General features: G+C 39.1%; 1 protein-coding gene across 1 annotated transcript in view; it reads left to right on the forward strand.

Moving 5' to 3' along the window:
- The first annotated feature begins 1006 nt into the window (after positions 1–1006).
- The window catches only part of LOC148874806 (Beta-glucosidase, GBA2 type family protein), a 29687-nt gene continuing 8508 nt past the window's right edge, over positions 1007–22185 (forward strand). Inside the window, exons 1-15 of the mRNA XM_088964172.1 lie at positions 1007–1928; positions 2740–2850; positions 2992–3048; positions 3228–3304; positions 3404–3503; positions 4649–4722; positions 5132–5232; positions 5345–5448; positions 7852–7905; positions 8017–8072; positions 8164–8202; positions 8595–8736; positions 8934–9118; positions 9824–9891; positions 10074–10146. Of these exons, the coding sequence (XP_088820298.1) occupies positions 1848–1928; positions 2740–2850; positions 2992–3048; positions 3228–3304; positions 3404–3503; positions 4649–4722; positions 5132–5232; positions 5345–5448; positions 7852–7905; positions 8017–8072; positions 8164–8202; positions 8595–8736; positions 8934–9118; positions 9824–9891; positions 10074–10146 (1322 nt within the window). The 5' untranslated portion in view covers positions 1007–1847. The remainder of the gene's footprint in view (positions 1929–2739; positions 2851–2991; positions 3049–3227; positions 3305–3403; positions 3504–4648; positions 4723–5131; positions 5233–5344; positions 5449–7851; positions 7906–8016; positions 8073–8163; positions 8203–8594; positions 8737–8933; positions 9119–9823; positions 9892–10073; positions 10147–22185) is intronic.

Below are 22185 nucleotides of genomic sequence, written 5' to 3' on the forward strand. Positions count from 1 at the left end.
AAATAATAATAAGTTAGAGCAAAATATAAAAAATAGGATTTGACTGTGATGTGAGAAAGACATGATACTAGAAGAAGTTATAATTAATTGGTAGGAATCATAAAAATAAAAATAGGAAACCAATCAAGTGGAGCTTTACCAAAATTCACATGGGTTGGGATTGGTCAAAACCTTTCCAGCATCATAAAATTCCCATAAATAATAGATATTGATAAATAGGGGGAGACCATCATCTTGACTAATATTAAGGCACATCCTCTCTTCTTCTTCTTTTTGAGGATATGTAGTATAGCTGTTTTCCCAATGAATTAGGATATGCTCTTTACACAGGGCGGTTCACTACATTCTCACAGGCACATTTCGTCGTGTATTGAGAACAACTCTTGTAGATACGGTCTCTTTCCTCTCCTCAAACCTTTGGAACCAAAATGTTACTACCACACCCATGATCTAACAACTGGTCTAAAACTCTGAAAACCAAGTTTTAAATGGCCCCGATCCAACTCAAAATCTAGATTTGCTCCTTGCATAGCCTCCTCACACCAATGAATTCGGCTTCGATCAGTGCAAGGCCGGTTCAAACAGCCTTTATGGCGTCGCATTGGAAATATCTCCCACACCAACCTAATGTACATTTTAGCCCATTAGGAATAATGATATCATATATAGATGTTTCTGCAACTGAAATATAAGACTCATGTGAGGAGCGTGTTGTGAAGAACATATCCAGATTCCGACAAAGTGGTGTCCAGTTTATATATCCGGTTATGTAACAGGATCTGCTCCTCACCAATGAGCGCCTCACTGGCACATCCATCATGCATTGCTTCACTGGCGCCTCTGTGCCAATGTGAACTCCAACGTACCAACGTGTTTGGGTGGGCGAATTGACGGTAGGCCGGTAGGGGACCATGCGCAATACGCACACAGCGTCTTCGAACCACCCACACGAACGTCTCTGCCTTCTCTCATCTAATATAAATAAATTCGGGACTTTAATGTGACCAATCAGATTCCTCCTCTCCTTTTCCTCAATTACTCTCCTTCTTCACCTCTTCTAGAAAAAGAATAGACCATTGCCCCCATTAAAAAGTTAAATTGAGAGTCGGCATTCAACAAATGGCCCGTTCAGAGAGAGTTCCTGTGGTTGCTCTGTGCAGGCAGCCGACTAGCAATTCGACACGCCACACCCAAAAACTCGTCTCTGATTTTCTAACACAAATCCTGCTTCTTCGTGATCTTACGGGAACCGAGAGATCGTTACTGTTTTCGTGCTTTCCTTCTTCTAATTTGAATTTGTTCATAGTGAGAGTTCGTTCGAGTTTTGATAGGCTGTTAGTGGAGAATCTTTGGTAGGGATTTAGATTGATCTGTAGCTACAGAGGATTCCCGTCAATTTCATTCGCTGAGAAGTTTGATTCTGTTTTTTGCGTTTCGTTTTCTTTTTATTCGAGTGCTGCGTGATCTGGTTTGCTTGAGTTCTGAAGTATTCCTGGTTGAAGGATTTTGTTTGTTGATTTGGTGATTTTTTCGGTTCCGGACATTGGTGGATGGAGAGCAAGTTCTTTTAGTTCTTAGGATTGCGGTTTAAGATATATTCGTGGGAAGCCATTCCGGTTTGCACTTTGCGTAGAAGTGTTGCGGTGGTTTGGACTTTGAAGATACTGTTCCGAAGAAGTTTGGTGACTTCGCTTTCTCGCAAAGTTTTGGTTATCTGATCACTGGATGTTCATAAAAATGGATTCCTGCAGTTCCTAACAGGAGCTTCGTGGACTTGTGGTTATAGAAACCATGGACTAGAAGGATTTTTCCTTATTTGTTCTTCACGAGATTGAATTCATTTTAACATGGTTAGCGGAAACCTCTTCCACTGTAGAAAGCATTCATGGCCTCCGGAGGAGTACGTCAGCAGAGCGACCTTGCAGTTGGTGAGCACTTCGTCGATTCTGAAATCTACTGAATTTTTACCTGGATGATTTGACAGATTATTTGGTTTTCTTCTGTTAGTGCTGTATATTGGTTTTGATACACCATTGTTGCAGGCTTTGTGCCCAGAACTTGGAATTGAATTCTGCTTATCTTTCCCTTTTGTTTTAGTCGGTTTCTTGACTTGAGCATTTGAATTAAAAGTTGAAAGAGTTGTTGATTCTGAATTTTCATCCAACTAGAGCAATAAATAAATTACAGTGAACAAAAAGAATGATTGATGCTATAATGGTAACCATCAAACTAGTATCATTCACTTTACATAAAGTATAATTGAGTTAACAAAATAAGATTAGTGCTATTCTCGTTATGCTATGTGACTTCAAAATAATCCATTTGCGTTGCTTTTAAAGTTGTCTGAGCCTCAGTTCTTTATGATTAAAAGACTAAACAGCATGTCTTGCTTGAACTTTTTCATCATATGATGGAATACGTGATATTCACGTGTATACTCTCACTCTCATTTGAGGTCGGAAGTTTTCTGTACTTTCTTTCTGAGACAAGTGTATTCTTCAGTTTTGGATGTTACATTACTCTTATTTCTTTTGCTGGAAATGCACTGAAAGCATTTAAGGAGAATTCTGATTCTGAAAACATTTTTATGGTCTGGAATGCATTCAGGATGGGAAAAAGAATTCACATGGATGCAACATGACATTTTGGCTTTCCAATATTTCTCCTGCTCATGCAAGCCAGTAGTTCTGGTTGCTCTCATTTTATTGACTAATACTCTTTTCTGCTACTTTCTCACAGCTGGACTATGATAGTGCTGCACCCCCAAAGCAAGCCTGGAGGAGGAGATTAAACAGTCATGCTAACATACTAAAAGAATTTAGTGTCACATTTATGGAGGCAATACAGATGGTCAAGTATCCTATTCTTTATAACCTGAGTTGAAAGGATGAAAAAACTGAAAATATGCACATCTTGTTATTGTATAATTGCACTCCCTTTTTCCTTGTTCTCATTTAGTAGTTGCTTGCTTCATGGGGACTTAAATTGCAGATTCGTCTTGGCCTTCGTCTTTGGTCATATGTCAGAGAGGAAGCATCTTATGGAAGGGTAGTTTTCTCTTTCCAGTTGTCATATAAAATAATAAATCATGTTTTAATGCATTCCATTGTTTATGAAGATTTAGATTGACAGATAAATTGAATTAGCAGTTGGATGGTTTCTTTTTGAGATGATAGAGCTTGAGATCCAGAATTTAAATTTTGAAATTCTGCGACTAATCTTCACAGAAAGCACCGATTGATCCATTCACAAAAGAAAGTTGTAAGCCCTCGGCATCTCAAGGGGTCCCACTTGGAGGCATGGGGTATGTAGTTGGTGGATTATGGCATTGGCATACCAATACTATCTATAATCTCTAGCTTTTTCATTTGGCAATAGTGTTACACTTTTGTCTATATTACAGAAGTGGCAGCATATCAAGAGGTTTTAGAGGGGAGTTTAAGCATTGGCAGATCATTCCTGGTTCATGTGAGCCTTCTCCTGTGATGGCCAATCAGTTCTCGGTATATTCCTTTCTGTCCATTGATATATCTGTGCTATAAGCTGTTGTATTCAAGACAAATGCATCTCCACACATGTTGATCTGTATTATACTTTGTGTGCTTCTTTACTAAATTACTGAGCTTAATTTGGTTGAAGACTAATCAGGAAGAATCTGCCACCAAACAAAATCTCCAAGGTTAAATTCAGAATAACACATCCCATTCTTCAAGATGCCTAAAATACTTGTACAGGAGTAGGTTCTGTAAATTTAGTAGTTGGTATTAACATTTCTCGAACTTAAATTTAAGGGTTAAAAAAGTAATAAAAAGACTGTACAATTTGATAATACATGTTAAGCCTTCCATGTGCAAGGCACATGAAGGCCTTCATAATCTTTTGTTTTTGTTTGAAAATTTATACAGGAAACATAGTTATCCACCATAAAAGGAGTAGAAAAAGGGTGAGTTTAGAATTTGAAGGGAAGATGAAAAAAGGAACATTAAAAATGACAAGATTCTATCAATGTGATATTTATTTTGAGGGCAAATTTGTGATATAATTTCACAGGGACATCAATTAATATACTAATAAATAAGCTGGTACTTTTAACATACCATTTTCCGAAACGGTGAAAATATTGATAAGAACAAACAATACTACTAATTTGGATGGGCAAAATTTTCTTTGAGAAATCAGGATCAACTAATTGCTACTTGCTGCTTCTGTATTAGGATGAGCAAAACTTTCTTTCTGTTTTCATTATTTACTTGTTTCTTCATATAAAACTTAGCAATCTGTTATTCATAATCAATTCATCAGTTTCATGATAATTAGGAGATTATTAATAGACAACCTAAATGATAATAAAAACAGTAATAATAATAATAATAATAATAATAATAATAATAATAATAATAATAATAATAATAATAAGGTTGAAGACAGAATAATAATACCTCCTTTTCACAATTGAAAAAATAATTATTTTCTTAGGTCCTAATTCAATATGTTTAGAGTATCTGCATTACCGTAAATCTCTAAGTACTTGTGTTCCTTTGTGTTTGCACTTCTTGTTCTGTCACTTTGTATTCTTCATGGACTTAGTAATGAACAAAACAGAAGATTCTACTCTTAATAATTTGATTCATTTCTTTTCACGCTGCAGATTTTCATATCGCGTGATGGAGGGAATAAAAAGTATGCATCAGTTTTAGCACCTGGTCAACATGAAGGGTTAGGGTAAGAGGAATTTTTAGGGAGTCTGTTTAAAAGTTATGTGTTTCTCTATCATTTTATGTATGTCATTCTTCTTTTAGAGGGGCTAGTGATGGATATCTTATCAGTTTAATCTAGCACCAGTCTTTGATACCTTGTATTTAAATAAACAAGAGCTTGTTTGATGTAGTCCAGCATTAGCCAAGAGGAATTAAGTGAGTTTCTAATTATGATTCGGAGTCTCAACATTGATATGCATGATTGAATAACACAAGCTACTTCACAAGCTATTAGAACTTCGGTTTGCTAACTCTTAAATGCCATATCAGACTTTCTTGGGTTATAATGGATGGACAATTAGGTTCATTCATTTAAAGAACAAGTACTTTTCTGTTTGATTTATGCTTTGGTTTTACTCTCATTCTTCTTTCAGGAAAAATGGTGATCAGGGTATATCATCATGGGGTTGGAATTTGAGTGGACAGCATTCAACTTACCATGCTCTATTTCCTAGGGCATGGACAATATATGATGGTACTCTTTCTATTTCAATCTTATGTGACATGCCAACCTTTCATTTTAAGTATTCTACTTTGATCTTTTCTTCAGTTCAGTATTTTTATAATATGTGAATTCTTATCTTTAGGTGAACCAGACCCTGAGTTGAAGGTCTCTTGTCGTCAAATATCACCATTCATACCGCATAATTATAAAGAAAGCAGTCTTCCGATTGCTGTATTTGTTTATACGGTAAGATTTGTTTCTATTAGAAGGATATCCTCTGAAACCTTTTAGAAAACCATCTCTTCATCATGTTTGTTCTATGAAAAATCTTAGATGAATACTGAAGATACAATGGGAACTGAGAATTTGTTGACATGGGGAAAATGATTTCATTCCAATTGTTCAATTTGAGAATTTTATTTATTTACTTGATAATGTGTTGACAGGAATTGAATATCACTTACAACAACGACGACAACAGCAATAATAATACTAATAATGGGGGTAGCCCATGCCCCCAACCCTGGTGGCAGCGGGATATCCCAGGTCACTGCTACAAACAGCCAGAGCACCTACCAACTGAGCCACCGTCAGTTGATAACAATAAAGCGTTAAAGCTATTTAATTGTGCTGAGGAGCAACAAGGTTTTGCTTGTAAAGCACTTTTTTTTTTTTTTTTTCTGAAAGGTAACTTGCACTTTTGTTATGAAAATTAAGAAATGTTCACAATAAAATTACAACAGGGGGCTAGCAGCAGTGCTGTCTCAACTTTTTCCTATGGGGAAAATTGTACATGTTTCACCGAAACAAATTTTCCCCGTTTACCCCTTTCTGAGCCAAAGTGTTAGCCATTTTGTTTGCTGTCCTATGTTTTGTGTCACCCCCAACTCTCTTGCTAGGGTTAGAGCCAGCCTGGCTGCCTGAAGTGTATCTATGTTGCCATGTTCCTATTGAGCTGTTCTTCAACCATCTTATCACTACCCTAGAGTTCCTTTCAACTTCTAAATTGTGAAGATTAAGATTCTTGCAAATTTTTAGGCCTTGGAGGACTGCTTAAAGTTATACCACTGTGGAGTCCCTTTCACCTATTTGGCCATAATAGATAGCAATAAATGCATCTGATATATCTCTAATAACTCCCCCTTATCCCTGAGGGGCCAGGGTTACCCATGCTACAATCATCAAAATTAAGTTTGAAAGGCCTTGTGGTTGGAGGCACCCACTCCTTTACAATCCTTAGTCTGTTAGAACCTGAATCTTCTATCACTTGCTAGCCCCTTAAATTGTCTTTGGAGAAAGGCTTAAAAATCTCCAAAATCTTCACCCAACTTATGGCCCTAAAAAGAGCATTCTCAATGACCTCTTCCTTAGTTCTTTTATCAATGAAAATTCTGTTATTCCTCTCTTCTCAAATTGACTAAAGAGCAGCAATCCATGCACAGCTCCAAGGTCTCCTGCTGGTTGTAGTGGAGACTTGGGATTGAATCCTGCTTGCACCTGGAGCGGGTTTCTTTTTTACAGTGATTAACCAAAAATTACTCCATCTCCTGCATACCAAGGTCTGATGGACCCATCAAATGTGTCTAAATGCGAATACATACTATCTGTTAATCCATACACATGCATGTGGATGTACCATCCATGTTCATGTGTGTGAATGAAGTCATACACAGTGATTAGGGTATTCAACCCCCTCCTCTCTGAGTTAACAAGTTTAGACCAAAGGTCACTGAACAAAATAAAAAAAAGGAAAGCAAAAAATAAAAGAAGGAATAAATTCTTGTGGAAAAAACAGAATTCCACCCTTTGTAGCAGCAATATGTGCCAAAACTTCATTAGCTTGTGTAACACAGGAAAATAGATACAGTTTTCTGGACGGTTCTAAGAAAAGTAATATGACTAAAATATGCCCTTTCACTGATAAAGCTTCTAAATATTTATTAGACTTTACTACACCTATTGGCTAAGGAAAGCTGAACAAATGGTGACAGACTATAAAGGACTATAACATATCAAGACTGAACCAAACTCTGATCAAATAAAACTACCATAACAACCACTGTTCAAAATCAAAAAGAAAAAAAAAAGAGAAAAAAAACTACTATAACAACTCTGCCACCTGAAATGTTAATTGAAAAAAGAAGCAAAGCATTACTCAGTATTCCAATTGGGCTCTGCATTATCATGATGCAATATGCAGTATGGGAACTGATATTTAAGTGCTGTTTTGGATCCTGATGAAATAACAAGTTCTTGTTTAACTCAGAAAGTAATTTCTTAACCATCTAAGTTGATGATTCCTTAGTTACTACTTTCTCTTTTATTCTAGACATAAGTAGCCTGAACCCTTAACACATCTAGACCATAAATATGTAGTTTTGGAATGCACTTTTTGCATTATCTTTTATTCTCATTATTCCAGAGATGATTACCCTATCATCATATGTTTTGAGCTACTAACAGGCTAGTTGCTGCCCCCTTTCCTGGCAGAAAGCATGCTTACACTAACAAGTTGTCATTTGATCTCCTTATAGAGATATTCTTAATTGAGTCATTGGAAGTTAGCCACATTATGGTCGTCTTACCTAATGGAGATTTGATAATGATTTTTATTCTAATTGGATGACTGTTGCATGATTCCTATTGCAGTTGGTAAACACTGGGAGAGAAAGGGCAAAAGTCAGCCTTCTATTGACCTGGGCGGTGAGGAAACTTCTCTATGCCAGATTGAGTTTTTGATTCAGGCACTATTTGAGCACACTATAATTATGGATATTGAGGAATTCATTGTTCATCTTCTTTTTGTTTGCACAGAATTCAATTGGAGGGATGTCACACCTATCAGGAGATCATGTGAATGAACCTTTCATGTTAGTACATGCCATATATATTCTATATTTGGAAGTTTTGACTCTTTACATATTTAGAAGCTGATATGAACTTTTTCCTTTTCTCTGATAGAGCTGAAGATGGAGTGTCTGGCGTACTTCTTCATCACAAGCAAGTTGTCAACCCTTGATAGCTCTATTATGACGGCTGGTTAGCAGATTTCCCTTAGGCCATTTATTGTGATCCTGGCAACCCTGAACCCAGCTTATGGCATCTCATTGCTGCTGTATTTTCCCCTTCAAATGGACATCTTGTTATGGTTCTTTTTATGCTTTCCCCTTCATATACCTGAGTTAATTGCAATTTTATCTTGTTGGTTTTCTAGGAGGTTGCATTAGTTATTTCATGACCATCTTATTTCTTTGTCAGTAGCTTTTGTGGTATTCTATTACAAATCCCTAATATATCATGGTGTAATACTATTTCTAACTCTTAAGATATTTCCTCAATAAAGTTTTGTTATTCATAAAATGCTATTTCTGACTCTGGTGGAAACATTGCAGGACTGCAAAAGATAACCCTCCTGTTACTTTTGCTATAGCTGCATGTGAAACTCAAAATGTGAATGTGACTGTTTTGCCATGTTTTGGGCTGTCAGACACAAGCAATGTTACTGCTAAGGATATATGGGGCAAAATGGTGCAGGTAATGAATTCCTGCTAGTTACCATTTCTTCACTATGCCTATAGAAAATAGTCATTTTCAACTATCTCGCTTTCCTGGATACCCCAATGTCTTCGTAGGCTGGTTTTCTTTTTTCTTTTATGCCGCTGTTCCTTTTAATATTGATGTTATTGTCATTACTTGATGAGTAGAGGCTTTTGTCCATGTTTTTTCTCAAGGATGGGTATTTTGAACGGGAAAACTTCAATGCTGGACCTACCATGCCATCATCACCTGGAGATACTCTTTGTGCAGCAGTATCAGCATCCACATGGGTAGAACCTCATGGAAAGTGCACTGTTGCATTTGCTTTAGCTTGGTCATCACCAAAAGTAAAATTTTTAAAGGGAAATTCCTATCACAGGTGATCAGTTGTGCAGTTTATTTCCCTGTTGATGTGAGTTTCATAGTTTTCAAGGCACCAAGGCGAGGCCAGGCGATGGATTTTATAAGTAAAAGGCATTTATCCTAGGGTAGTTCCCTAGATTCCATAACCATAGTTCCTTAATAATTATCCACCATAGGTGTTGCCTTAACAACTATGGTCAGCCTGTTTGGAACATTTTATTTCATCAGGTATTAGGTATTTAAGATACCATCAACTCCGCTCCAAAGTTAAGTGTAAAAGGGAAATATATAAATGGCTCTATGTTTCTCAAAATCTAGGATGGGTATATGGATACGAGTTTTCCAAACATTTTACTTTTCATTATATGTGGGTTTGACTTTGAATCAAGCTTGATAATATCATCTTACCCTATTATTTACAAGTTGAAATTTTATTGCATTAATTACTTATATGGTTGATATGCATTCAAAATGGGGTAAAACCAATTTGTTTAGAGATAATTTTTTATTCTATATTCTAAACATATAGAAGCTTTCTAAACATATAAACATTTTTAGGATTAAATTCACAATGGCTCATTTCAATTTTCTCTACAATTTATGACACAATTAGATTTTCAGAACATTGCTGGTAAGGGAAAAAATAGTAGAAGGAATAAATGTATAATATCTTAAACTTACTTCTTGGTGAGCATTGTTTAGATGTATCCTTTTATTGCAGGAGGTATACAAAATTTTATGGAACTTCTGAAAGATCAGCTCTTGATATTGCACACGATGCATTGATGAGTATGTAATATACATTGGTACACATGTTCTACTTTTACTGAAGTTGTGGATAATTGTAATAGCTGCTAAGAATTTAATCCTAAAATTGGCATCGCCATCTCTTCTGGTTTTCCAGACAATTGTGTCAATTCTAGTTTTGATCAGGAGTTGATTTTTCTGATATTGTTTTGAATTTTTGTCAGGTTATAAATGGTGGGAGGAAGAGATAGAGAAATGGCAAAATCCTATCCTCAGAGATGATAGAATTCCAGAATGGTAATTTATATTTTCAGGATTAGGGATATAATAGACCCACATATTTATTCTTATATGCTATTATGTGTACTTCTTGACAGGATCAATACTGTTGCTCTCTCTTCTTTGACAAAAAGAAGAGGGAGCAGAGGTTACTGCCATTCCTGGATGTCCCTACAAATGCCTTAAATGGTGCTGTCAACTCAGACTTGAATAATATGTCAAAGCTGATTGAGCTATTGAACCATAAGATAGAAGTTGTAAAGAACAAGGGATTGGGTTAGGTGGTTGAGGCCAGCCTATATTCTTGGGCTGGTGGCATATTGCACAGTCATTATTTTATTCAATTAATATTCCTACAGTTACTAATAAAAAAGAAAGTGGATTAAACTGATCAAATCCAGACATTTAAACCAATTAGCTGTGTCCAAAGCAAAGTACTACTTTTGTTCGAGATTAACATAGTACAAAGTGCAAAACTTCAATCTGATTTGAAACCTGTGAAAGAAAAGAAAGAGAAAAAAAAGTTCTTGCAAAGAAGGGAAGAAGAGAAAATTTGAAAAGAATGGGAGTAAGCCAAAATCAGATCTGGCCGTCTCTTTCATTATCTTATATACTTACAAAAGGTGATGTATACCCTTGGTAAGTCGGCTACTACTAATCAACATAAAAAACACTCTTAACAAGACATAAACTAATGGGCCATGGGCCCAATAACTCTAGCTGAACTTTAAAAACAAAACAAGTGTTATCAGTTGAATCTCAACACTCCCCCTCAAGTTGGGAATAGATGTCACACATTCCCAACTTGCATAGATCATGCTTGAGCTTGTTTCTTGCAATACCTTTTGTGAGAACATCAGCTAGCTAAAAGTCAAATGCAACATATGTGGTAGACACTTCTCCTAATGTCACTCTTTCCCTTATAAAATGTCTATCCACTTCATATGCTCATATGCTCTGTCCTATCTTGCTGAACTGGGTTATGGACTGTTGTTAAAGTTGTTATTTTTCTGCTGTTAGAGTGTTGTTAGTTTAGGGTGCTGTCAGCATGTGTTGCATGTGTCTTGAACGTTGGTAGCAGGTATAGAACAATTGGTTCCTGTCATCGACTTTCTTGGAAGCACTCTTCTTTCCCATATTGTTACCACCCATTGCAGCTAATGCCACTTGTTGCTCCACCTCAGTTGTAACCATCACACATCGTCTATTTTCCTCAAATTGGACAAGGGCATACACCTCTTGAACTGAAGGCAATTCTTTACTTTCCAAAATCTGAACTCTAAGATACGGGGTTTAGTCCCAACAAGAAAGCAAAAACCTGCTGTTGAGAAGCCAACTTCTTATAGGCTTTAGCATCAATCATGTTTCCACTCTATATCCTGATAGTGGTCCAGCTCCTTCCATACTGAAGTTAAGGCTAACAAACTACGATTACCTTGTAACTGGTCAATCTTGGCATAGTGCCTTTGCTCAGAGTGGGTGGTTTTGGCTTGTTCCCACATTTCACTAGCAGTGTCTGCCCACATAAAGTTCTTCTTCACATTAGGTTCCATGGCTGCAAGAAGCTAGGGCATCACCATACTGTTCTCTTGGTCCCACCTATCATGTTCAGCTGTCCAAATCTTAGGTTCTTTCACTCTTCTGTTTATGTAACCGGCTTTTCCCCTAGCTGTAACATAAAGTTTTACATATTTAGCCCGCTCTAGGTAGTTCAGGCCATTTAGAGGTGTAATTGGCATAGGAACCATCATATTTCAACACCCATACTAGTTGTACTACGGGTTGATGTTACCCCGGATGAAGCAAAGTCATCATTTTCTGTTAAGAAAAAGTTCTATAGGATAAAATAGGACCCACTGGTGCACAAGACTTGTCCCTACTCAACTACTACCACTCACAATCACAATTAGGATACTAAATGCCAAACAATTCTGCTTCTGAAATGAGGAAAACACTGTTGATTCCACTTGCAGCAATTAAACAGTCCAGGAACTTAAAGTTGTCACCATTGGACCACACACTACACATATCAAACAATCACAACACATACCTGTGACAAAGGGGATTACACACCCCTATACAGTACCTGTATGAGGGTACAAACCCAAGAAAAAAGAGCCTTCACAGCATCGACCACCTCTAACTAGGGTTTCCTTGGTGTTATGACCAAGGAAGAACAAAAAAAAAAACAGTAAAAGAGTGTTTTGACCAGTCTGATTAGGGTTTCTTGTCTTCACTGTCCAAGAAATAAAAAATATGGGTGAAATGAATGTGATTCAGAGAGAGAGAAAAGGATTCTTATCGCCTAGAATCTTGCTCTAGTACCATGTTTTCTTTCTAGAAAAGAGAGGAGGAAGAGGAGAAGAGAGCGGAGAGATGAGAAGAGAAGAAGAGGGGAAGAAAGATGTTTGAGAGCCAAAATTTCTGGTTGGCGGCACCCGACCTCTTATTTATAATAACATGAAATATAAAAAAGAAGAAAAATACATCTTACCCCTGGTGGCAAACCCTAATGATAAAACAATAAATAAAGGATAAGAACACGCAGACAACACCCTAAACTAACAACACTCTAACAACAGAGAATAACAACTCTAATAGCATGGGCAATGTTAATTGTTGCTTGATTATCACAATACAACATCGTGGGTTCTTTTGCCTCAATTTCAATCTATCCTCCTAACATGGACCAGACCCAAAGGAGCTCTAAAACACGTGCCATAGCTCTATATTCAGCTTCTATACTTGACCTTGCTACAGCTAATTGTTTCTTACTCTTCCGTGAAACCAGATTACCTCCAAGAAGAATGCTGTTGTTTCTTGTGGTGATTGGGAGAGAGAGAGAGAGAGAGAGAGAGAGAGAGAGAGAGAGAGGTACAGATGATAGAAAGAAAAGCAGAACACAGTACTGGCAGCCGCCAGTCTTCTATTTATATTAATCTTTATAAGAGAAGACAAAATTACAAGTATGCCCCTGGCGGCCTATCATAGGATAAGAACAATAAGAAAAAGAAAAAAAAAGAAGGGACTAGTAGCTGAAACTGTCCCACTAACATCAGTTACAAGGAACACTTAAGCCTTACAACACTCCCCCTCAAGTTGGGGTGAAGATGTCTATCATACCCAACTTGTCACATAGCTCATTGTGCCGCGAACACGGAAGTCCTTTTGTGAGGACATCAGCAACTTGTTCTTTGGAGTTGACATAAGGGATACAAATTTCCCTTTTTTTGTAGTTTCTCTCTTATGAAGTGCTTATCCACCTCAATATGCTTAGTCCTCTCATGTAAGACCGGGTTGGCGATGTTTATTGCAGCCTTGTTCACGGTAAAGAGACATAGGATTATGAACAGAAACTCCAAGCTCACCTAGGAGGTTCTTTGGCCAAAGGACTTCAACCACCCCATGTGCCATAGCTCTATACTTAGCTTCTGCACTTGATCTTACTACCACACTTTGCTTCTTGCTCTTCCAGGTCACCAGATTTCTTCCCACAAATGTGCAATACCCACTAGTGGACTTTCTATCATCCACGGCTCCTGCCCAATCAACATCTTTAAAGACTTTCACCTTTAGGTGATTGTGTTTACTGAATAGTAGGCCTGTTCTTGGATGTTTCTTCAAGTATCTAAGGACTCTCTCTGCTGCTTCCATGTGTGGCTTCTTAGGAGAGTGCATAAACGGGCTCAGAACACCAACTGAATAGGCATTATCTGGACGGGTCATGGATAGATAGATCAGCTTTTCCACTAGCCTTTGGAACTGCTTTACATCTTTCAGAGGTTCACCAATACGGTCACCTAGCTTGTGGTCCGCATCCATAGGAGTGTCTGCCGGCCTTGCACATAATTTACCTGTATCCCGTAATAGATCAAGGGTGTATTTCCTTTGAAGGACAAAGATACCCCTTTTTGAACGGGCAACTTCGATCCCAAGGAAATACTTTAGGAGTCCTAGATCTTTCACTTCAAATTTGGATGCAAGGAATTGTTTCAATTTCTGTATCTCTAAACTCCAACTCCCCGTAATGATGATATCGTCTACATACACTATCAATACGAAACCTACTCTTGACATCTCTTCACAAAAAGTGGATGGTCAGACTGGCACTATTGGAACCCATCTCTTATACTGCCATGTGAAACTTACTGAACCAGGCTCTGGGAGACTGTTTTAAGCCGTAAAGAGACTTCCGTAGCTTGCACACCTTGTTTTCACTTCCCTTGGTAGAGAATCCAGGAGGTTGAACCATGTATACCTCTTCTTCCAAGTCACCATTTAGGAAGGCATTCTTTATGTCCAGTTGATGCAATTCTCAGTCAAAGCTAGCAGCTAAGGATAGGAGAACCCTAATCGAGTTCATCTTAGCCACCAGAGCAAAAGTCTCATCATAGTCAACTCCATATACCTGTGTGTACCCTTTGGCTACTAGTCTTGCTTTGTACCTTTCAACCGTTCCATCTGCCTTGTGCTTAACTGTGAACACCCATCTGCACCCCACGGGTTCTTTCCCCTCTGGAGGATCCACTAATTCCCAAGTCTGATTTTTGTAGAGGGCACCAATCTCCTCCTTCATGGCATCTATCCATTCATGGTATTTTAAGGCTTTTGCAACATTTTTGGGAACAGGGATGCAGTCAACTGCCGATAGGAAGACTCGGTACGAGGGAGAGATGTGGTCATAGTTAACAAAGTGGGTAATGGGGTGTTTGGTAGTGCAAGACCTGACTCCCTTTCGTTGAGCAATAGGGATATCTAGGTCGTCCATAGTGGGAGTAGGGTTAGGGGTTGGACTTACCTCCTGGGATTCTGATGATGTCAATTGCTCAGTGTTTGGATGCTCCACATTTCTATCACACTGCTGATCTCTCCGACGAGTACGTTGGAAGACACGGAAGGGAGTGAGGTCCGGAATAGAAGGAAGAGACACCTGAACCTACTTCTCCTCTTCCACACTACGACTCTCCCCCTGAGATGAAGGAAGGAAGAACGGCTCAGACTCAAAGGACACATCCATAGGCACAAAATATTTATGACTAACTGGGTCAAAACACCGATACCCCTTTTGAGAGGATGGGTACCCCAGGAAGACACAAGGAATGGACCGAGGGTCTAACTTACCTCTGGATGGAGACAAATCATGGACAAAGGCCCGACAACCAAAGACTCTCATGGGGATGGAAAATAAAGGTTACTGAGGGTACAATAGCTGATGAGGGGCCATGTAATTCAATACTCTAGAGGGCATGCGGTTGATGACATATACAGCTGTAGTATAGCATCCACCCAAAACCTTTTTGGGACATTCATGTGTAACATCATCCCGTGGGCTACCTCAAGGAGGTGTCTGTTTTTCCTTTCTGCAACCCCATTTTGCTGCGGTGTTCTGGTGCATGAGCTTCTATGAATAGACCCATGGGAGGCGAAGAACTCATTTAGCTCCCCATGGAAGTACTCCTTTGCATTATCAGATTGGAAGATCTGCATTTCAACATGGAGCCGTGTAAACACCATCCTCTGGAAGTCTTTCACCATCTTTGGAACCTCGTCTCTGCTACGCATAGGGATTACCCATGTATGGCGAGAGTAATCATCAATCAATGTAATAAACTACTTATATCCACCCTCAAAGATTACATTGGTAGGCCCCATACATCAAAATACACAACATGAAAATGAACATTTGATCTTTTATTGATGGAATGAAAGGTTGTTCTACATTGTTTACTCAACTGACACGTTTGACACATGAAATCTGACACTGAACACGACTTAAATAAAAGTGGAAACAAACATTTTATTACTCCGAAAGAAACATGACCTAAACGACTGTGCCACAACAAAATTTGACTCTTATTTGACTGACTATGTGGCTCTGAGGATGACACGGAGAGACCAGCTTTGTTGTCGATAATATAGAGACCGTCCACCAGGCTTCCTCTACCAATCGTCTTCCCAAAAGTTAGGTCCTGAAAAACACGAGTCAGCAAAAAAGGTTACACTACATTTTAAATAACTTGTAATGCTACTAATTGAAAGCAAATTTATGTGAAGTTGAGGGACATGCAATACACAATTCGGGTTAAGGCCATGGGGAAGGGATATCGATCCTTGACCTGCAATGGAAGAAAAGGAACCATCTGCAAGTCTCACTCTATCCCTTCCTAACAAAAGGCTATAAGAATGGAATAGGTTAGGCTTACCGGTCATGTGATTTTAGGCCCTTGAGTCAATAATCCAAGGGGAATCTGTGGGAGTGACATGGAATGCAGAAGCCACATTACCTGAAGTAAATGCAAAAGAGGTAGAGGGAGTACCAGTGACTGAGCTGTCCAATTGCCGCAATGCCCTACCATAAGATTCTAGATGCTCTCTGAATGAATTCATCATATCCTCCTTGGGGTCAGGCTTATTAGGAGGGTTCCGAGTACTACCGACAACCTGAGTGTCTTGAGTTGCCACATGTGCTGCACTTGTTCTTTTCAAGTGACCTTTACCCTGTTCTTGATTCTTTACTGCCCACTTGGGTTTCCCGTGGATGTCCCAACAGGTGTCACGTGTATGTCGTGACTTTCTACAGTGGGTACAAAAGAGTTTATCTTTATCATCTGCCTTCTTAGGATCACTTTTCTTCCCTGTTGAGCTCTTATTCACCGCAACCAAGGCAACTTGTTACTCCCCCTCAGTTGTAACCATCACACTTCACCTACTTTCTTCAGATTGGACAAGGGAGTATACTTCGTGTACTGTAGGCAATTCTTTGCTTCCTAGGATCTGCACCCTTAATGGTTCATATACAGGGTTCAGCCCTAACAAGAAAGCAAACACTCGTTGCTGAGAGATCAGCTTTCTGGAGGCCTTAGCATCATCATCGTGCTTCCACTCTATGGCCTGATAATGGTCCAACTCCTTCCATATGGAGGTAAGAGTTGAATAATATGTGGACAAGCTACGGTTTCCCTGTTTACATGTTGAGGACTCAACTTGTAGTTGGTAAATCTTGGCATAATGCCTTTGCTCAGAATAGGTAATTCTGGCTTATTCCCAGATCTCACTAGCTGTGTCTTCCCACATAAAATTCTTTTTCACATCAGGTTCCATGGTTGCGAGAAGCCAAGACATTACCATACTGTTTTCTTGGTCCCACCTATCATGTTCAGCCGTCTCACCTTTGGGTTCTTTCTCCCTTCCATTGATATAACTGGCCTTACCCCTTGCCGTTACATAGAGTTTTACACTCTTAGCCCACTCTAGGTAGTTCAAACTGTTCAAGGGGGTCTTAGCATCATCATCGTGCTTCCACTCTATGGCCTGATAATGGTCCAACTCCTTCCATATGGAGGTAAGAGTTGAATAATATGTGGACAAGCTACGGTTTCCCTGTTTACATGTTGAGGACTCAACTTGTAGTTGGTAAATCTTGGCATAATGCCTTTGCTCAGAATAGGTAATTCTGGCTTATTCCCAGATCTCACTAGCTGTGTCTTCCCACATAAAATTCTTTTTCACATCAGGTTCCATGGTTGCGAGAAGCCAAGACATTACCATACTGTTTTCTTGGTCCCACCTATCATGTTCAGCCGTCTCACCTTTGGGTTCTTTCTCCCTTCCATTGATATAACTGGCCTTACCCCTTGCCGTTACATAGAGTTTTACACTCTTAGCCCACTCCAGGTAGTTCAAACTGTTCAAGGGGGTAATTGGCATGGGAAAAACCATGGTTTCACCTCCCATACCTGCTGTGTTGCGGGTTGGGGTGTTCCCCGGTGAGGTCAGTTCATGACTTGCCATTGAATATTACAACCAACCAGTCCAAATGCCACCTAACAGCACTGCCACCACAACTGGAATGTGGCAACTCAATGTTTACTCCTAGAATGTGAGCAACAAACTATTGAATATTGCTAGGAGCACAAGAACTACTGCTGAGAATAAGAGATCAGTCACTACAACGTCCAAACAAAACACTAAATAGTCCGGTCATCGGTTCAGCACCACCAATATAGACATTACTGTCAGTCTGAATGTGGTTCCCCACTCTAACCATCCAATTATTCAAACTAGTAATCGTATAATCAAGGCATAAGCCCGACGCACCACTGGATAAAGAATACTGAGATAAACTGAAACAAAAACACACCTGTTCAGCACTAGATAAGAACCTGCTAGGGTTTCATTGCACCATCAACACCCTTCTTCGATTAGGGTTTCAGCAGACCAGCACCATCCCACGACCAGACACAACTGGGGTTTTTCAGTAACTGCCGCTTGGGGCCACTAGGGTTTCAGAAGAAATACAGCCGCCAACACTTACTAGGGTTTCCAGCTGCCAGGACTTATTAGGGTTTTTGCAAGCACAACCGCCAAAGAAGATTGAAAACACAAGCCGCCGCTAGGGTTTCTGTAAGTGTAGCCGCCAGAGAGAACTGAGACCAACAGCCGCTAGGGTTTTTTTTTTTCCTAAAACAAAAGTAGCCACGTCCAATCCCCTTTGGAAAGGCTGATGCTAGGATCGTAGGTCTTCTCCAGCCCAGAAATTCCGCTCTAATACCATGTTGTTTCTTGTGGTGATTGAGAGAGAGAGATAGAGAGAGAGATAGAGAGATACGGATGATAGAAAGAAAAGTAGAATACAGTACTGGTAGCCGCCAGTCTTTTACTTATATTAATCTTTATAAGAGAAGACAAAATTACAAGTATGCCCCTGGCGGCCTATCATAGGATAAGAACAATAAGAAAAAGAAAAAAAAAAAAGAAAGGACTAGTAGCTGAAACTGTCCCACTAACATCAGTTACAAGGAACACTTAAGCCTTACAACAAATGCAAACTCCCGATGTAGATCTCCTGTCATCTAGGCACCCTACCCAATCAACATCTATGTAAGCTTCTAACTTCAAATGGCCATGGTTAGCAAACAGTATGCCTCTACTTGGATGTCCCTTAAAATAGGCAAGTAACCTATCAATAGCCTTCTAGTGCTGAACTCGTGGGGCATGTATATACTGACTTACCACACTAGCTTCATAAGAGATATCCGGTCGTGTCATGCACAAGTATAGCAACCGGCCCACCAATCTCTAATACCTTCCAACATCCTTCACTAGCTCTCCATATGAAGCATTCATCTTGTGGTTCTGATCAATAGGTGTATCAACTAGCCTTGCCCCAAGTTTTCTTGTCTCCTATAGTAGGTCTAAAACATACTTCCTCTGTGAAATGAAGATCCCATGCTTGGACCTTGCCACCTCAATGCCTAGAAAATACTTCAGCTCCCCAAGGTCCTTAATATCAATCTTTTGGTGTAGGTTCATCTTCAAGATATCAATCTCACTTAAGTCATTTCCTATGACTAAAATGTCATCCACATACACTATCAGCACTGACACCAGTGATCCCCTTCTCTTCACAAACAGAGTATGACCATATTAGGTTTGAGTATAGCCAAATGTAGTCAATGCACTTCTAAACCTGTCAAACCAAGCTTTAGATGATTACTTCAAATCATATAAAGACTTCTTTAACCTACACACCTTTCCTTTGGCCACATCTCATTGTAAAAACCAATTGGAAGAGGGGCCAAGAGTAGGTTGCTCTTGAGATAATAGGATTTTAACTGAACTCATCTTGGCCACCGGTGCAAAGTTCTCCAAATAGTCTTTCCCATAAGTCTTGAGTATACCCTTTTACAACTAGCCTCGCCTTGTGCCTTTCTATACTTGCATTAGCTTTGTACTTAACTATATAAACTTATCTACATCCAACTGTCTCCTTGCCATCAAGTAAATCCACAACCTCCCATGTCTAATTTTTAATCAATGCATCCATTTCCTCTTGCATAGCTATCTTCTACTTAGGTTTGGAGAGGGACTCATTAACACTTATGGGTTTAGACTTTAGACATAGAGTCAAGGGAGGGAAAGAAGGCCTGGTAGGAGGGTGAGCCCATTGTAGGAAAGATGATGTGAAATGCAATGAGTTGTACACTTCCACTTCCCCTTTTGGAGTGTAATATGGAGGTCTAGGTCATTTGCAATGGTGTTAGGAACAAGGGTGGTACTATCAACAGGAACTGAACCATCAAATGGAGCAAGAGGCATACTTGGGTCTATGTCAATTGAACCTGCAATCTTCGATAAGCCGATAGGAAGTGGCATAGGTTCCTCTATTGTGGAATCAAGTTCCTTGTGTTGTCATAGGCAATGTTTTGTAAAAAAACTAAGCAGGATACAGCGGAGCCGACAAAGTAGGTGGAGTCGATGGGTTAAACACTAGAGTGGACAAAGGAGCTAGAATGGGAAGTGGTGTAGATTGCTCACTCCCTTCCCCAAAACACACCTCTTGAGAAAGACTCCTAGTGAAAAAGGGTGTGGACTCAAAGAAAGTGACATCCATGGTAACATACTGACTCCTTGAGACCGGATTATAGCAACACCCTTTTTAATTTCTTACATGCCCAAGGAAAACACACTTCTTCACCTTAGGGTCCAGCTTTGTGTGGTGAGGACCAAGAATATGGACAAAGCATACACATTCAAATACCCTTAAAGGAACATGGAACATCTCTCCCTCAGGAAAAAAAAAGGCTGAATGGAGTAGTGTATCCAAGAATACGAAAGGGTACCCAATTAATCAAGAAGACTGTTGTAAGGGCTACATCACCCCAAAACCGAACTGGAATTGTAGAGCTCACCATCATACTTCTTGCTACTTCCATAATATGTTTGTTCTTCCTTTTTGCTATACCATTTTGTTGTGGAGTGTATGTATAACTACTTTGATGGACTACTCCATGCTCCAATAAGTATGATGCCGGTTTTTTCTCAAATTATTCCCTAGCATTATCTAATCTAAACACTTTCACTTGTACTCCAAACTACATTAACACCATATGATGGAGCTGTTGTACCAAAAAAGGTATCTCATCACGAGATTTCATCAAGTATATCCAAGAGTACCGAGAATAATCATCCACAAACAAGAGAAAATTATGGTAGCCACCCATAGAAGGAATGTGATATGGTTCCTACACATTAGTATGAACTATGTCAAAAATTGAAGAACATCTTTTATTGCTTGCTTTAAAAGAATGTCTATAATATTTTTCAAGTTGACAATCCTTACACTCTAAACTGGACAACCTAACAGACTAAAAAAACTTTGCAGACAAAAAAACGCAAAGAAGCAAAAGAGAAATGCCCTAACCAGTTATGCCAAAGCATAAATTGACCCATTAACTTTGACTCATTATCCCTATTGACATGATGACTTTGATGAATAAGAAGCACATCAAGAAAATAGATTCCTTTCACCTCACAAGCCACAACCACTCTCAATCGTCCTCTTTTATTTTAGATCCTACAAAACACAATGACCAAGAGAAAAAAATTACTAAACAATTCAAATTCTTTGTCAAACTACTAAGAGATAAAAGGTTGGTGCCTAGTCTAGGGACATGGAGTACGAAAGGTAGGGTAATGGTAATGGTTATCTTGATAGACCCCTTCCCAACAATGGGAGCATGGGATCCATCAATTGTGGAAACTCTATCTCTACCAGAGCTGAGATGGTATGAGTAGAAAATGGTGGAAATATTGGTCATGTGTTTTGAGGCTCCAGAGTCTTTAATCCAAGGAGGTCCCCCCTTACCTGTAGTGGAGGCATAGTTTGCAGTTACATGTGAATTACTTGTATGTGCAAACGAATTAGAATGACTACCTCTTGAGCCACCTACACCTTGTTGTCCACCCGATGATGAGCTAGAACTGATAGTATCTCTCTAACTCAGAAACTGTCCATATCTCTCCAATTCTGCCCTAACTACAATTGTTGCAATAGATTCTAGAGAAGTTGTAGTAGGTATTCTTGATGAATCAGCAGTCATTGCCATATTAACAATCCCCTTCTTGTTTATGAGCCAACTTGGTATAAGGTATGGGTAGAGCTTCCAAGAGGTATCTCTACTATACTTAGGTTCCTTATAGTAATCGCCGATCAAGTCCTTGTCCTCTTTCCTAGGTTCATTGCCACCCTTATCCCCACTCGGCTTAGGTTTCACT

Source organism: Nelumbo lutea, chromosome 1 (genome assembly GCF_056320005.1).
Source record: "Nelumbo lutea isolate HS-2025 chromosome 1, American lotus-T2T, whole genome shotgun sequence".
NCBI classification, from domain to species: Eukaryota; Viridiplantae; Streptophyta; class Magnoliopsida; order Proteales; family Nelumbonaceae; genus Nelumbo; species Nelumbo lutea.